Source organism: Anolis carolinensis, chromosome 4 (genome assembly GCF_035594765.1).
Source record: "Anolis carolinensis isolate JA03-04 chromosome 4, rAnoCar3.1.pri, whole genome shotgun sequence".
Taxonomy (NCBI): Eukaryota; Metazoa; Chordata; class Lepidosauria; order Squamata; family Dactyloidae; genus Anolis; species Anolis carolinensis.
In genome coordinates, this window is record NC_085844.1 from 102,842,935 (window position 1) to 102,858,945 (window position 16,011).

At 42.9% G+C, this 16,011-nt stretch overlaps 1 protein-coding gene across 2 annotated transcripts in view; it reads right to left on the minus strand.

Annotated features, from left to right (window-relative positions):
• Window positions 1-3,909: 3,909 nt before the first annotated feature.
• The window catches only part of myo10 (myosin X), a 258,827-nt gene continuing 246,725 nt past the window's right edge, over window positions 3,910-16,011 (minus strand). For both annotated transcript variants that reach the window (XM_008108850.3, XM_016992938.2), the window contains exons 40-41: window positions 14,664-14,855; window positions 3,910-5,048 (exon numbers count right to left, since the gene is read on the minus strand). In XM_008108850.3, the coding sequence (XP_008107057.2) occupies window positions 4,938-5,048; window positions 14,664-14,855 (303 nt within the window). In that variant the 3' untranslated portion in view covers window positions 3,910-4,937. The remainder of the gene's footprint in view (window positions 5,049-14,663; window positions 14,856-16,011) is intronic.

Consider the following 16,011-nt stretch of genomic DNA (forward strand, 5'->3'; position numbering starts at 1 on the left):
ATTCATCCAGATCATTCCCCAAAATCCACTTCCACACCACCTCCTGAAACGTTTTAGAAGAATGCTGGCCCTGACACTTAAAATAGGCAAAGAATGCTCTATCCTGCACTTGAAGCCAAACTAATGTGATGGGAACAGTGGCTTCCCGGATTTTAAGTGTAGCAATCAGTGGAATTTAGTAAATGTGATGAAGAGGAGTGTCTTACTATAGTAGCCTCAAGTTTGAAGTCATCCGTCAACGCTTTAAATAGATTAAGATACCCATGGTTCTTCCTGTGTCTTTCCATTTCCATTACCAATTCTTTCATACTAAAATAATCACTCACTCCAATCCAAATAAATTCCTTTCCTTGTAAATCTTGTTTTGTCTTCCCCATTCCATAGTTCATCAAATCAATAGTTTAATCTATTTTGATTCTGGCATTCATTGCTTACCGGAAAGTGGTAATGATAGCTTGCTTTCCCCTGTGTTTCTTTAATGTGTCAATGATAGATCTCTACGGGTTGTCACAACCCATCAAGTCCTACTCTAAATGTGAGCTGAAAGGGCTCTCCAGCTTTCTGTATATTTCTCTGTTCCCTGGGAGACTAGAACCTTAGCATTGTGACATAAAAGGCAAGATGCCTGGACTACCAGGTAATGTGTTGCTAGGCAGAAAAGGCAGAGACTGTTTAGAGGCATGGTCCCATTGGATGAACAAAGTGCTGCTTGAAAAGGGGAACTTTGCTGGAGTTTGATAATGTTTTGAAGAGTCACAGCATTTGGGCTAGCCAGTGCTGTCCGTTGTCCCTGATTTTCAGATCATAAAAATGACTGGTTATATTGGAAAGGTAGGCAAAACCAGCCATTGTCTGGCCTAAGTGAAACAGTTGAATCTATACCTGGGGAACTGAAGGTCTTCCAGATATTGGAAGCACAGTCTTAATCATCTTTGGCCATAGCCTATGTTAGCAGAGGCAGATACCAACTGGAGTCTAATTTCATCAGAGTCTTGCAGATGCTGTATCATTGTATTACATTTTAAGTGTGAAGTAGCAACAAAATATTTTGTATATTGTTGTTCCTAATAAAATGTTAGGACCGGATAAACAAAAGGGTTAATCTGAACACCATCTGGACATGTTGAGCCAACAATGTGACGCGGCGGCTAAAAAAGCCAATGGGATTTTGGCCTGTATAAATAGGAGTCTAGTGTCCAGGGAAGTCGTGCTACCCCTCTTTTCTGCCTTGGTCAGACCACACTTGGAATACTGTGTCCAATTCTGGGCACCGCAATTGAAGGGAGATGTTGATAAGCTGGAATGTGTCCTGAGGAGGGCGACTCAAATGATCAAGAGTCGAGAGAACAAGCTCTGCAAGGAGCGGCTGAAAGAGCTGGGTATGTTTAGCCTGCAGAAGAGAAGGCTGAGACATGATGAGGGGAAGTCATAGGGAGGAGAGAGCAAGCTTGTTTTCTGCTGTCCTGGAGTCTAAGATGTGGAATAATTGCTTTACACTACAGGAAAGGAGATTCCACCTGAACATTAGGAAGAACTTCCTCATTGTGAGAGCTGTTCAGCACTGGAACTCTCTGCCCCGGAGTGTGGTGCAGGCTCCTTCTTTGGAGGTTTTTAAGCAGAGGCTGGATGGCCATCTGTCAGGGAAGATTTGAATGCGATTTCCTGCTTCTCGGCAGGGGGTTGGACTGGATGGCCCATGAGGTCTCTTCCAACTCTATGATTCTATGTAGTGGGATGGTGCTAGTTGGTAGAAATTGATTAGAATTTATACCACTTTGGCCCCTTCTACACTGACATTTAAAATCCAGATTGTCTGCTTTGAACCAGATTATGAGTCCACACTGCTATATAATCCAGTTCGAAGCAGATATTCTGGATTTTAAATGACAGTGTTGAAGGTCTTGCTTTCCTTTGTGTCTTACAGTTTTGCAGGGATTGTCAACCTTTTGGGGGAACTTTTGCTCTTGGTTTGGGTTATGCATCAAAAGAAAGATGGGAAACAATAAATCAATGAATACAGTATAGGACTATGATTTTGTACCATGAGGTGGGCCTGCATTGCTCTTGTAGCTTTACCTTGTGGGAGAAAAGGAGGATCTTTGTTGGAGCTCTACTCTTGCTAATTTCCTTCCTTACTCAGGAAATTCTGCTTTCCCCCCCTCCTCACTGAATAAAATAAAGTAGGGATGCTTTCACAGGCCTGAAACAAAGTGCCATTTCCCAGGATTGGGCATCATCTTATGTTTGAGATGATGCTATCAGCTGTTCTGGTGGAGGGTAGGAGATAGCATTTTAGAGGAACACAATGACTCAATTTGCCAATAAAAGGAACACTACAAAGGAGGAAGGAATAAAACAGGCCTCAATGGGAATATATCCCGTCCTTCCAAGATCTCATCCTGTTTTTTCATCTAAAGAACAGGCGCAATGGGGTAAACCCTTGTGCTGGCAGGACTACTGACTTGAAGGTTGGGTTGCTGACCTGAAGGTTGCCGGATTGAATCTAGGGAGAGCGCAGATGAGCGCCCTCTGTCACCTCCAGCTCCATGCAGGTACATGTGAGAAGCCTCCCACAAGGGTGATAAAACATCAAACATTCTGGGGTCCCCTAGGCAACGTCCTTACACACAGCCAATTCTCTCACACCAGAAGCGACGTAGTTTCTCAACTCGCTCCTGACATGGAAAAACTAAAGTCCTTAAAGCAGAAGTGCCAAACTTGTGGCCTCCAGTTGTCTAGGCCTCCAATTCCCTGTCCAATAGTCAGGAATTCTGTAAGCTAAAGTCCAAAACATGTGGAGGGCCTAAAGGTTGACACCACTGCCCTAGAGGGTAACTAGTGTGCATTTTAAGTGTCCTTGGGCATGGTAGCGCTCCTGGTGCACAGATAGGGAGGACTCAAATTTTGTTGGCTGTAACTCAGCATCCAGTCAATAGTCAAGGATGAGGAATGCTGGGGGTTGCAGTTCAGCATAATCTAGATGATGCAATTTGGGCATCTGGAGTCTGGGTGTCATACTGAATCTAGTGGTGAGTCTTGACTCTCAATGAAGGACATATATTCATTATGATGGTATCATTTCATTATAATATTGGTCATCTTGACTTTATCCTATTTAAATTTATATTTTTTCTTATCAAGAAGTGTTGTGTATTTTGATATTTATTTGATGTTTATTGTGATCCACCTTGGGCAAAGTCCACCTCGAAAAGCCGGTTGTAAACAAACTTCAATGGGGTTTTGATCATTTTGAACATTTAAACGATGCATTCTGGGCCTTTTTGCCAAAACTTAGCTTTGGAAGATTACTGTAGTTGATTTGTGGGTTTGATATGTTACAAGCATCATACAGTGAGAAGAAAAATTCTATACAAGACCAGGAATCATGTTACCCCCTATGCAGATAAGCAAATTGGCTCACTTGATTCATTATCTATTTCTGTGGTTTGTGCAGAATTAAAAGCCACAGCCAGCTTTTCAAGTGATTTCCACTATTCTTTTCTTGTGTCAGGAATCAACAATTAGCGATTAATCTTTAACCACTGAATTCATTACACTATGTAACATGAGTTTTGTTCCTGGGGTATAAATGTCATTTCCTAATTGGTTCTATCATAAATAAATGGACAAAGTTTATTAAACTGCATCAACTTTTTGTGGGACATCCTGCAGCACATTTTTCTATAGTATTTCAATGAATTTCCTGTCGAGCCCCATCCAATTCAACACAGTTTGTGGCAGCCACAAAATCAACTACTTTCAATGTAAGTACTGCATAGTTAAACAGAAAATAGTACAGTATTTTCAAACTAGGAACATAAAATTTTCAAATTTTGTTAAATAGTATTATTCAGCTTTCAAGTTACTAGTAAATTCCAAGCTGCATTCTACAAACACAAAATAGAGTCATATTTTTGAAATATTTTAATATCTTTAAAAAACCTTATTTGTTGAACTGAACTTATAAACAAACTTATAAAGTGAGACTGATTGAATATCGTGCTGATAATGGCATTTCCATATGGAGGGCGGACTATAAATACAGTTTCTGTCAACTACATATGTTATCTATAATACAGCAGGATAGAGAAACATAAGCTTGTTACATACATATGTAACAAAAGGATGGAAAAATTCATCTCTAGAAGAAAATACAAAAAAAGTTATAATGGACCCCCCCCCCCCTAAATGTAAATAAAATTGACTTATAAAGAAAGTCTACAATTGAGACTACTATAGCTCTGGACTATTTAAATGTACATAAAGACTGTTTACACCATTGCACATTATTATTCCCTTTCAATTTTTGAAAGTTGCAAAATATGGAAAAAAAGTTAGAGGAGTTAACCCAGGTCATATGCATGCACACATATGAAAGGATGATGGCAGAAGGCAAGGGAAAAAGGGAAATACAACATTGCCAAAAAGTATGTAAGGAAAGCCGCCTGCAGCATTCCAAGAAATAGGCTTCTTTTCCTCCTCATGCATGAACCAGCCAGTTGGTTAGTGCAAGATGGCTGAATTTGCTTGTCCTAGAATACGCTAAGTGGTTTATTTTTTTTTTTACAAAAACAACAACAACAACAAAAAAACACACACAAACACATACGGTCTCTGATAATACAATGCAGATCAATGCAAATTGGTTTTACAAATGTTTTAAGGCACTTTGCACTGCTCCAAAGGCAGTGTATTAAAAGATAAGGCATACAGGATGTTATTGAGAGGTAACAAAGCTTTGGAAGGCTTGAAGTAGGTTAGCCAACAAGGTTTTTAGTATGGAAACATGCAAACAGATGTTATATATTTATGCTTGCGGAATGTCTCCTAGCAACAAGGCTTTGTCTGTAGCTTGAGAGATGCTTTCGGTCTCAATTTCTGAAGAAAGTGATGAGATGGCAGTGATGGTTTTACTGGACAGATTCGACTTGCTTCATTCACCTGGAGCTACTTTGACTTCCATGACTACTCACTGAGCGAGAGGTGCTGTAACGTTTTTTCACAATCATGCTGATATAAGCTTTCATCAGTTTGGCAATGTCCACAACCTACCAAGACAACAACAATGCAAAATAGATGAATGGTTTGTCCTTACTATGAAATAGTTGTTTGATATTAAGACTTGGAGGTAGGCATAGTACAGTTTAGGAAAAGTGGCATTTCCTCATCAATAATAATAATACTTTATTTATAACCCGTCCTATCTCCCCGAAGGTTAAACTAAAAGGCATTAAAAACTGAGATCAACAGTCACAGAAGTTAGCTATATTGTAACACAACCTAAAATAACATTTGTTTGATGCCTACAATCCTTGTTGAAATCATTGAGATAAATGGGACAAAAGCAAGAGCTATTCATCAGGTTATAAAATGAACCACCAGTACTTACATCCAGCAACTGTGTCAAGGACAGAACGCCACAAGATTCAAAGTAACAGAGTTTATTAGATTACAGAACTCAAAAATGCCCGTAAAACACAAGGGCCAGGCAGTTTTTGCCTTTAGGAGCAAAAAGGGGCAAAAGTAAATGTTCAAAAGATAAACCGGATTAAACCGGAGTTTAATCCGGGTAAAAACAAACTGCTTACTTCAGCCTGGGTATAAACGAAACGAAAGCCAAGGAACAAAAGATACAAAGAATGCAACTAATTGGCAGCAGATTCCTCTCTGCTGCCAACACTGTGCTTAGAGTAACTTGCGTCGCTCCCCCACACACACAGCAGACAGGATCTCCAACACGAGTAAATCAGCCAAGGATTGTAGCAGTTGAGTAGACCAGTTCCGTTCCGTAGATCAAAGCCAGAAGCAGACGTTTGTAGTTTTTCCAAGTCCAAGAAGGGGGGAAGACAAGCCGTGGTCAGTTCAGTCCGAGTTCTCAAAGCAGGAGATGGCGTTCGTCAAGAAGACGACGGAGGGTCAAGCTAATAAGAGTAAGCACAGGTTTGCACAAACAAATGCCCACACAATCCCTCCCGCCGTCTGACCCTGGATTCCAATCAACTTACGTCACAGCACAGGAAAGCACACAAGTCTTCAGGGAAGCGTCCCACACACACACGGATCCCAAGCGTTTGCCCAGATTACCTTGCCCAACGCAATTTGCAATTGCTCCCAAGCCCCATTTTATGCCAGTTACAAATCTTCATCACTGTCAGCTGTCCTCCTTAACCCGGGCGTTTCCTCATCACTTTCCTCGTCAGAGCTGGAACACCTCTGACTACGCCCAACAGCATCTCCAGCTGTGGATCCCGTCCCATCCCTCCAGCTAAACCATGGGTCTAATCCTGAAGGTCCCCATTCATCTTCTGTCCCATCATGGCCAGTGGCACCCACTTCCTCCCTTACCCGAGTCCAATCCATCTCATCCTCCTCTGAGCTAACCAGCCCCTCCTCCATTCTCTCCGTAAACCCTTCGAAAGACTCCTCGTCAGATGGTGCTGCAAATATGTCTCGCAGTCTTTTTCTCTCTCGCTCCTCGAGAGTATCTGACTCTCGAGGAGTCTTACGCCCACGTCTGTCAGTAACAGAGCCATGAGGCTCAATCATAACACTATCCCCTCTCACAAAGGCCTCCTCCCCCGATGGCGGAGAAGTGGCAGTGATACCCTCCGCTATAGCACCACGACGACTAGAGGTATCAAGTTTCAACAGCGAACGATGAAAGACTGGATGGACCTTTAAACTAGACGGTAAACGCAAACGAAACGCAACAGAAGAAATCTTTTTAACGATAGGAAAGGGACCCAAATACCGAGGCGCAAACTTTCCCCCAGCCTGTTTAATATGTTTGGAAGATAACCACACCAAATCCCCTTCTTCCAACTCCTCCCCTGCCTGCCTGTGGCGGTCAGCCTGAGTCTTCTGCGTTGCCTTAGCTTCCAACAGTAAGCGACGGGCAACATCATGCAATGCAGCCATTTCCGAAGAGCGGTACACAGGGTCCGAAGAGACCACATTGGTCGACGGCGCCACACCTCCCCGTGGGTGAAAACCATAAGTTAGCTCAAATGGCGTATGCTGACTAGACGTGTGCACCGCATTGTTGTAAGCAAATTCCGCCACCGGTAACCACTTTACCCAAGCCGTGGGTTGATCTAAACAAAAACAACGCAGATACTGCTCTAAGAGCCCATTAACCCGTTCCGACTGTCCATCCGTTTGCGGATGGAAAGCTGAAGACACGTTTAACTTAGTCCCCAAACACTCATGGAAGTGTTTCCAAAAGCGTGACACAAATTGCGGAGCCCTATCTGAAATAATCACCTCGGGTGCTCCGTGCAAACGATAGATGTGCTTTGTAAATAGTAAGGCCAACGTAGGGGCCGCCGGAATGGTTGAACAAGGAATAAAATGAGCCAGTTTACTAAATAAATCCACCACCACCCAAATACAAGTATAACCCCCAGACTTAGGCAAATCTGAAATAAAATCCATGGAAATGATTTGCCATGGCCTCTCCGGAACAGGTAAAGACGATAACAACCCTCTAGGGCGCCCAACAGGCGTCTTACTCTGCTGACAAACGGCGCAGCTGTCACAAAAGCGCAGAATGTCTTGCCGCATCTTTGGCCACCAGTAGCTCCTGGTGATAAGCTGTACGGTCTTGAACCTGCCAAAGTGCCCAGCCATGGGTTCGTCATGGTGGGCTCTAATCACCTCCAACCTGAGGGTCCCTACTGGTACGTAAACCTGCCCCCTACGCACCAATACCCCGTCTTGATCCTGGAGATGCGGCAGTATGGTACGGTTACCTGCAGAGAGCAGCATCAGTTGCTCCTGAGTCCACACATCATCCTTCTGAGCCTCAAGGATCTGGTCATGTAACCCAAGCTCATTATCTACAACACACAGAGAGGCAGTAGGCAAGATGGTCTGACATACTACCTGCTCATTGGTCTTAAATTCCGGCTTGCGGGATAAAGCATCGGCCCGCAGGTTTGCCTTCCCCTCCACGAACTGCACCTTGAAGTTAAACCTGGAGAAAAACAAAGCCCAGCGGATTTGACGCTGGTTTAACTTCTTTGCTGTTTGCAAGTGCTCTAAGTTCTTGTGATCAGATCTGACCACGATCTGGTGCCGTGCCCCTTCAAGCCAGTGCCGCCACACCTCAAACGCCACCTTAATCGCCAACAACTCCTTCTCCCATATGGTATAGTTCTGCTCGAAGGGTGTTAGTTGCCGCGAGTAAAATCCACAGGGACGCAAGGTCCCTGAGGAATCCTTCTGAGACAATACAGCCCCCAACGCGTAGCTAGAAGCGTCCGCTTCTACCACGAACGGTCTGTCAACATCAGGATGGGTTAGTATGTTGTCCGATTGAAAACTAGACTTTAGTTGTAGAAACGCCTCGTGAGCTTCCCGCCCCCACACAAATGGCTGTTTCTTGCGCAGAAGCTGCGTCAAAGGTACCGTGAGCTTTGCAAAATTCGGAATAAACTCCCGGTAGTAATTAGCGAAACCCAAGAACCTTTGTACATCCTTCTTAGTCTTCAGCTCCTGCCATGAGTTGACGGCGTCAACCTTATGTGGGTCCATTTTAAGTTCCCTACCTGACACTACATGACCTAGGAACTCCACTTCAGGCACATGAAAGACGCACTTGGAAGCCTTGGCGAAAAGCCCATTAGCCCGCAGTCGGTGCAGAACCTGCTTGACATGTTGACGATGTTCTTTCTCGTCCTTAGAAAAAATCAAGATATCATCCAAATAAATCACTAAAAATTGGTCAATTAGGTCCCTGAACACATCGTTCATGAACCTCTGGAATACCGCAGGAGCATTACAAAGCCCAAAAGGCATGACTCGGAACTCGTGGCATCCGAAACACGTGTTAAATGCCGTCTTCCATTCATCCCCTTCCCGTATACGGATTAAGTTATAGGCCCCCCGCAGGTCAAGCTTGGTAAAGACCTTAGCCCCTTGCACCCTTGATAACAGTTCCGAGATTAAAGGCAGCGGGTACCTATCCCGAATGGTGTATTTGTTTAGGATCCGATAATCGCAGACCAACCTAAGTTCCCCAGTCTTTTTGGCTACAAAGAATACCGGTGCCGCAGTTGGAGAACTAGATGGGCGAATAAACCCCTTGGCTAAATTTTCATCTAGAAACTCCCGCAAAGCTTGCCTTTCCGGTACAGTCAAGGCATACAGCCTCCCTGCTGGCAGTTTCGCACCTTCTGCCAACTTGATGGCGCAATCATATGGCCTGTGCGGTGGTAATTTGTCCGCTTCTCTTTTACAAAATACATCAGAGAACTCCCCATACTCAGCAGGCACTCCCTCCATATCAGAATGAGTAACATTTAGAGTGCAACAATCCTGCCTCTTTAAGATCACTTTACGTGTTGCCCAATCTACTTGTGGGTTTACTACAGCTAGCCAATCCATCCCCAGGATCACATCATATCTAGGCAAGCTCGTAATATCCCACACAAACGTTCCCGTTACTCCCTGCACCTCCCACGTTACTGCTGAGGTTTCATGGTTAACCACCCCAGTCTCCAGCAGTCTCCCATCTGCTCCTTCCACCCACACGTCGCATGCCTTGCGCACTCTAGGAATGCCATGCTTCTTAGCAAACTCAATATCTACATAGGAGACCGTAGCCCCTGAGTCCAGCAGTGCCAAAGTAGAAACAAGTTCCCTTCCCCCAACAGATAATGTAATGGGTACGAAAACATGCTTCCTCCCCTCAGTTGACTGCTTGAGGAGCCCTAGTGCGTTGGACTCACGTCGCACTAGGGCTGGCCTTTTCCCGAAAGCTGGGAAGGTTTCACATTACAATTTTTGGCAAAATGCCCAGCATTCCCACAGTACAAACACAAGCCCAGCTGCCTCCTACGGCTCTTTTCCTCTGTAGACAGCTTTTTAAAGACCCCAAGCTCCATGGGCTCTTCCCCCATCACCACAGATGCCCTGGTTACATGCATGGGTGGCGCACACATTGCTTTTGAGTGTTTACGAGCCTCGAACCTTGCGTCTAAACGCAGCACCTTAGCTACTAAGGCGTCCCAGCTTTCAGCCGGCTCCAAGCGTGCTAATTCATCCTGGAGCATATCACTTAACCCGGCAGTAAATAAAAGCATGAATGCATTTTCCCCCCAATCCAGCTGGTGGCGATACAGGTTAAACTTATTTAAGTAATCCAAAACAGTCCCCTTTCCCTGTTTCAACCGATACAGAGCCCACCCAGCGTTCTCCGTGCGGAGAGGATCCCCAAAAGTATCAGTTAACAACTTTTTGAAATTATTCAAATTGTCCTTGACTGGGTCATTTCCCAAAATTAAATTAGTGGCCCATTGTCCTGCGGGACCGGTCAACAAACTCAAAATAAAGGCCACCTTGCTAGTGTCTGTAGGAAAAGCATGAGCACTGAGCTGAGAAAAATAAAGCTCCACTTGTGCCAAAAAGGTTGGCAACTTGCACCTGGTTCCGTCAAAGCGTTCAGGAGTCAAAACATGTCCTTTCACAGCCTGAGCTGTTTGGATAACGGTAAAAGCCGTTTGCAATTGGTCTACTTTGGCCCGTAACTCATCCATCGTCTTCCTGACGGGTTTATTGCTGCAATAAACTTTTTATAGGCGTTGGGCAATCTGTCAAGGACAGAACGCCACAAGATTCAAAGTAACAGAGTTTATTAGATTACAGAACTCAAAAATGCCCGTAAAACACAAGGGCCAGGCAGTTTTTGCCTTTAGGAGCAAAAAGGGGCAAAAGTAAATGTTCAAAAGATAAACCGGATTAAACCGGAGTTTAATCCGGGTAAAAACAAACTGCTTACTTCAGCCTGGGTATAAACGAAACGAAAGCCAAGGAACAAAAGATACAAAGAATGCAACTAATTGGCAGCAGATTCCTCTCTGCTGCCAACACTGTGCTTAGAGTAACTTGCGTCGCTCCCCCACACACACAGCAGACAGGATCTCCAACACGAGTAAATCAGCCAAGGATTGTAGCAGTTGAGTAGACCAGTTCCGTTCCGTAGATCAAAGCCAGAAGCAGACGTTTGTAGTTTTTCCAAGTCCAAGAAGGGGGGAAGACAAGCCGTGGTCAGTTCAGTCCGAGTTCTCAAAGCAGGAGATGGCGTTCGTCAAGAAGACGACGGAGGGTCAAGCTAATAAGAGTAAGCACAGGTTTGCACAAACAAATGCCCACACAATCCCTCCCGCCGTCTGACCCTGGATTCCAATCAACTTACGTCACAGCACAGGAAAGCACACAAGTCTTCAGGGAAGCGTCCCACACACACACGGATCCCAAGCGTTTGCCCAGATTACCTTGCCCAACGCAATTTGCAATTGCTCCCAAGCCCCATTTTATGCCAGTTACAAATCTTCATCACTGTCAGCTGTCCTCCTTAACCCGGGCGTTTCCTCATCACTTTCCTCGTCAGAGCTGGAACACCTCTGACTACGCCCAACAGCATCTCCAGCTGTGGATCCCGTCCCATCCCTCCAGCTAAACCATGGGTCTAATCCTGAAGGTCCCCATTCATCTTCTGTCCCATCATGGCCAGTGGCACCCACTTCCTCCCTTACCCGAGTCCAATCCATCTCATCCTCCTCTGAGCTAACCAGCCCCTCCTCCATTCTCTCCGTAAACCCTTCGAAAGACTCCTCGTCAGATGGTGCTGCAAATATGTCTCGCAGTCTTTTTCTCTCTCGCTCCTCGAGAGTATCTGACTCTCGAGGAGTCTTACGCCCACGTCTGTCAGTAACAGAGCCATGAGGCTCAATCATAACAAACTGTATGTACACTTTTTAAAACAGTGGCTGGGTATTAGTAGAGAAAGTGTATTTATTCTCCACCAAGCAAATTATGTTAGTAAACATACTATTATACTGAATCTTGTTGGGTAATCTCAAAAAGGAAAAAAAGAATGTAAAAAGTAAAATGAGCAACAGCAGTAGTTTAGAAGACCAGAAGCTTCTTGGGCACAGCAGTAGAGCAAATGAGCTTAAGCAATTTACAGAGTAGAGTCAAGGCAGTGTGCAAGAGGCCTGAGTGAACAGGCCCTGGGCACCATTTCTGGCTGAGTGGGTTGCTAGGAGACGAAGTGGGCAGAGCCTACCCTTCTAACTGGCAGCAAGGGGAAAAAACAGTTATTTCTCATCCTCTAATTTTGTTGTTTACTCCATAGTAAAACAAGCATTACATTTTTATATATATACTAGCTTTGCCCGGCCACATGTTATGGGAATCATTTGTTGGCCAGGTGGAATAGCAGTGAATAGCCTTGCAGCCTCAAAGCCTGGCTGTTTTCTGGAGTAGCTAGAGTAGTACCCTCAATCAAAGAGCCGCTTTGAAGCCTGGCTACTTCCTTTGTAGGGGAATCATTGTCTGACCAGACTGATTTGCACTGAATAGTCTTGCAGCTTAAAAGCCTAGCTGCTTTCTACATAGGGCATCCTTGCTAGGCCAGGTTGAATGGGGCGGAGTAGCCTCGTGGCTTCAAAGTCTGGGAATTTTTCACCTAGGGGAAAACTTGGTTGCCCAGGTTGAAAAGCACTGAATAGCCCTGATGCTTGCAAGCCTGGCCGCTTTCTACCTTGCAGAATCCTTGGTTGGCCAGTTTGAATTACAATTAATAGTCTCGGTGAGGCAGGTATGAATGCTGCAATTAGCCACCTTGATTAGCATTTAATAGCCTTGCAGTTTCAAGGCCTGTCTGCTTCCTGCCTCAGGGAATCCTTTTTTGGGAAGTGTTAGCTGGCCCTGATTGATTCCTTTCTGAAATTCCCGATGTCCCTGCTTTCAGAGTGCTGCTCTTTATTTACTATCCTGGTTTTAGAGATTATATTGTTCTGTATTATTATACCACAGTAATTATTTCATATTATATTTATAATCTTATATTATCTGCTTAGAAATTGATTATATGAGGCCCCTTCGACACAGCTGTATAAAATCCACACAGAAGTGGATTATATGGCAGTGTGGACTCAAGATAATCCAGTTCAAAGCAGATAATATAGGATTATAAATGGGTAATATAGCTGTGTGGCAGGACCTTGAGTCTACACTGCCACACAATCCAGTTCAAATAAGATAATCTGTATTTTATAGGCAGTGTGGATCAGGCTGCTGCTTGTGCTCTGGGTGGCATTTTGGCTGAGGGAGTTGCTAGGATACGAAGCGGGCGGGGCCTAAAGGCAGCCGGGGGGGGGGGGGGGGCTAAAGGCAGCAGAGCCTACCTTTTTAACTGGCAGTTAGGGGGAGAAAGGCTACTCCTCTGTAATTTGGACTATTTTTCTAGTTTTTTTATTGAAAGACATATTTTGGATGACTGTTTTTTGTGGACAAATTTGGTGTGATTGGTTCAGTGGTTTCGTTGTTTACTCCATAGTAAAATGAACATTACTTTTTTATATACCGTATATACTCGAATATAAGATGATCCAAATATAAGCCAAGTCACCTAATTTTACCACAAAAAAAACACCTGGGAAAACATTGACTCCAGTATAAGCCGAGGGTGGTATACTTCAGAAATAAAAATAGATACCAATAAAATTATATTAATCGAGGCATCAGTAGGTTAAATGTTTTTGACTATTTACATAAAGCTCAAATTTAAGATAAGACTGTCCAACTCTGATCCAATCATTATTCTCATCTTCTTCAATGTAAATGTGCTTATGTAGCCTTTTAATAATAACAGAGTAAAATAATACATGTAATAATAATAATAATAAATACAGGAAAATAATACAATTAATAATAAATAGAGTAAAATAATAAATGCAATAATAATAAGATCAGAGTGAAATCATAAATGTATTAATAATAATAAAAATAAAGTAAAATAAATGTAATAGTAGCAACAATAATAGAGAAAAATAATAAATGTACCATATATTCTCGAGTATAAGCTGACCCAAATATAAGCCAACCAGGATCCTTGCCCGAGTATAAGCCGAGGGGGGCTTTTTCAGTCTTAAAAAAAGGGCTGAAAAACTAGGCTTATACTCGAGTATATACAGTATATAGATAAAAGACTTCACAGAAAGACTACATTTCTATATTAGAAAGTTAGGGTCAAGCTATCTAACTATCCCTCTCTCTCTCTGGAGATCTCTTGTCTCTGTCCATGCTCACAAACAACAAACAAATGGAGGACTCAGAGGATTGCCGTGTGGACTAAAAACTTTGAATGAAAAGAGGTGTGTCCCTTCTAGCAATAAGAAAAATAGAAAGAGACAGAAAAGAGAGACAATGGTGAAAGCGCTTTCTTTGTCAACTAACTCAGCTGCCTATCTCCTTGTTGATTACTATACACTTGTGCAGGATGTGGTTGAATTCCAACAAATCTATTATGTACTCTTATTTCATAAGTTTTTAAACAATGTTCACTTTAAAAAAATAACAAAAGAAAATAATCCCTTTTAGATGCTGAAATTTTCAAGAAAATATATAATAAGCAGCTGAATTTAATGCATATTTATTTGGAAGCCTACTGAGAACTACAGGATTCCCAAATAAATGTGCATAGTGTTGAAACTTAAGGATTTAATCCTCTTGTAAAAATTGGTAAACAACAAAAATATCTGAAAGCAGATAGCGGGAATTACATTTATTCATCCTTTTAATAATAAGTAAGTAAGTAAAAGGAAGTAGAGGACTGTAACAAATAACCTCGTATGTATGTCAGTTTTGTTTCTCACCTCACTAGTTGCGAAAAGTAGCTCTCTCTCATCCACAACGATCTTGTAGACATTAGCAAGGGGAGCACCAAAGGAGAGGATATGTTCGTACTGAAATACTTCTAGTGGTCTGCCCTCTCCACGTTTGTAGACAGAAACAGCATCAGCACTAACACTCAACCAGAGCTCTTGAGGGAAGCCCCCTTCTTTACACTGGGGAAGGAAAAGAGCATAAAATAATATCAAGGAAATTGTAATTATGGATATGCAATGATCTTCTAAGTGGAGTTAGATATAACTATTTTTATAGCATGCAGTGTTCTCTACCACTCTTTCCTAATTTAGCACAATATATTTTTAATAGGGGCCCCCGGTGGCACAGTGTGTTAAAGTGCTGAGCTGCTGAACTTGCGGACCAAAAGGTCGCAGGTTCAAATTTGGGGAGCGGAATGAGTGCCCGCTGTTAGCCCCAGTTTCTGCCAACCTAGCAGTTTGAAAACATACAAATGTGAGTAGATCAATAGGTACTGCTCCAGCAGGAAGGTAACGGTGCTCCATGCAGTCATGCCGGCCACATGACCTTGGAGGTGTCTATGGACAATGCTGGCTCTTTGACTTAGAAATGGAGATGAGCACCAACCCCCAGAGTCAGACACGACTGGACTTAACATCAGGGGAAAACCTTTACCTTATTTGTTTAATGTAGTACAATTTGCTGGGAGTAATCAGCTTGTTGCTACCAGAAAGTAAACTCAGAGTAGTTTATATTAGAGAAAAGACCTCTCCTGGACCTAAAATGACAAAACTGCTCCTATATCCTCAAGAATTTGGGAATCACAAAAATGTGCCCAGATATATTACTTTCCCCTTTCCTAGTCTTAATTCTAGCAGCATACTGGGTCATTAAGGATTAAGAAAGGATGATGCCAACCTAACTTGCTTATTATGAACCTCTTTTTATGACACTAGATGATACGGAAACCTATCAAAATTTGGACAAGTCCAAAAAACTCCAGTCAATACAATATGAATGTTCAAACATGGACCAAGTAGCTGAATAGTGTTGAGAAACGTGAGCATTAAAAGTTGGACTGTAGCAGAATGGGTGGGAGAGTGTTGGTTTTTGCTCATCTCTGTATACACACATTACAAAGATCTGTATTTTTACACTATTGTACTTTTACATTGTATTTATTTGTTGGTACGTGAATGGCCTATATAGTCCAAGCATTAATGAACAACAGCAACAGAGATCTGCAGAGCTTTTAAGAAAATAAGTCTTTGTATTTTTTTTTTTTTGGTGGGGCGGGTATAAATGGACATGTGAGTGTTGATTAAAGTAGTACAGTAGAGTCTCACTTATCCAAGC